At 38.7% G+C, this 1,770-nt stretch overlaps 1 protein-coding gene across 1 annotated transcript; it reads left to right on the forward strand.

The window, feature by feature from the left end:
• Positions 1-334: 334 nt before the first annotated feature.
• Positions 335-1,051, forward strand: LOC110918894 (glutenin, low molecular weight subunit-like). The gene has a single exon (XM_022163173.1). It carries the CDS (start codon positions 335-337, stop codon positions 1,049-1,051), a length of 717 nt encoding a protein of 238 aa, XP_022018865.1.
• Positions 1,052-1,770: the final 719 nt, after the last annotated feature.

Consider the following 1,770-nt stretch of genomic DNA (forward strand, 5'->3'; position numbering starts at 1 on the left):
TGAACTCATACATTGATGGTTGATTGTGTAGCTCTAAGGGGACTGGGGGTGGTCCGTGATGACACCCCCATCACGCGTGAAACATCACAAGCACACCGCCGCCACCACCTCCATAACGCGTGAAGATTTCAACGTGTGGAAAGCATCACGCGTGGAAAAATGAAATGACCGTTTTCTTTTTTGAACGTTTGGGCAAATTATGAACGTTGGGATTTTATTTTTATGAAAGTTTTTTTATATAAATCTACAAACCATTCCCCCCACTCACTTCAAAAAAATTCTCCATTTCATTTCAAAAATTCTCCCACTCAATCTAAATATTTTTACAACACACATGAAAGGTTCAAGCAAGAGAGGTGCGGGTTCGAAAAAAAGAGGTTTGGGTACGAAGAAAAATCCCGTAAGACCCAAGGTTCGAGCGAATCTTGGCGAGCCGACGCATTTTAGGTTGCAAGACGAACCCGACCAAGTCCCACATTTTCATACCCAACAATATCCACCCTTTCAAACCCAACAATATCCACCATTTCAATCTCAAACGTATCAAAACCAACCGTTCATTCCACCGTTTCAACCTCACCAATTTCAACCCCAATCGTTTCCACACTTTCAAACCCAACCCCACCAACTTGACCCACTACTAGAAGATAACACCCTCATCCGTCAATTTGCAAATGTGTATCGTGAACCACAACCAAGTCTCAACGACGATGAAGATGATGATTGCGTTCAAGAAGAAGAAGAAGAAAACGATGACGTTCAAGAAATTGTCCCGTCATCCGTTCAAAAAATTGCGTTCATTCCACCGTTTCAACCTCACCAATTTCAACCCCAATCGTTTCCACACTTTCAAACCCAACCCCACCAACTTGACCCACTACTAGAAGATAACACCCTCATCCGTCAATTTGCAAATGTGTATCGTGAACCACAACCAAGTCTCAACGACGATGAAGATGATGATTGCGTTCAAGAAGAAGAAGAAGAAAACGATGACGTTCAAGAAATTGTCCCGTCATCCGTTCGAAAACATTGGACGAGCGAGGAGTAGGTCGCCTTGGTGAAGGCGTACTTGCACATCTCCGAGAACAAGAAACATACCACCGAGCAAAGAAAGGATATGTTTTGTAGACGGGTCATTAATCATTTTAACCAACTTCCCGGTTCAAAGGAACAAAACATGGATCAAATGATGTTGAAATGGAAGGATTTGAACGGGAAAATTAGTAAGTTCAACGGTTGTTTCATTCAAAAGGTATGTTTTTTTATAAAGTTTAAATCTCTTTTTAAACTCTTATTTAAAAAAAACAGAAAACTGTTATTTAAAAAAAAACAGAAACAGTTTTAAAAAAAAATAGAAAACTGTAAATTTAAAAAAAAAACAGAAACAGTTTATAAAAAAATACAGAAAACTGTAATTTTTTTACAAAAAACTGAAAACAGTAATTTTTAAAAAACAGAAACTGTTATTTTTTTAAACAAACAGAAACTGTTATTTAAAAAAAAAACAGAAACAGTTAAAAAAAACAGAAAACAATAATTTTTTTTTAAAATACATAACTTTTTATATTTTTTGTAGAACCGAAATCCACAAAGTGGAGCGAGCGAGGCCACAATCATGCAACAAGCCACCGAAGAGTATTGCCAACTCTACCATAAGAGGAGTTTTCCGCACGTGGCGGCATGGGAGGTTGCGAGACGTCACCCGAAGTGGGTCCCAGTTGATTTGGTTGACATGCGTGAGCCTACGGCTCCAAAAAAAAGAGGAGG

Source organism: Helianthus annuus, chromosome 16 (assembly GCF_002127325.2).
Source record: "Helianthus annuus cultivar XRQ/B chromosome 16, HanXRQr2.0-SUNRISE, whole genome shotgun sequence".
Taxonomy (NCBI): Eukaryota; Viridiplantae; Streptophyta; class Magnoliopsida; order Asterales; family Asteraceae; genus Helianthus; species Helianthus annuus.

What these genes read in the sequence shown, in the direction of transcription:
- LOC110918894 (XM_022163173.1), top strand. Translation starts at nt 335, where the DNA reads ATGAAAGGTTCAAGCAAGAGAGGTGCGGGTTCGAAAAAAAGAGGTTTG.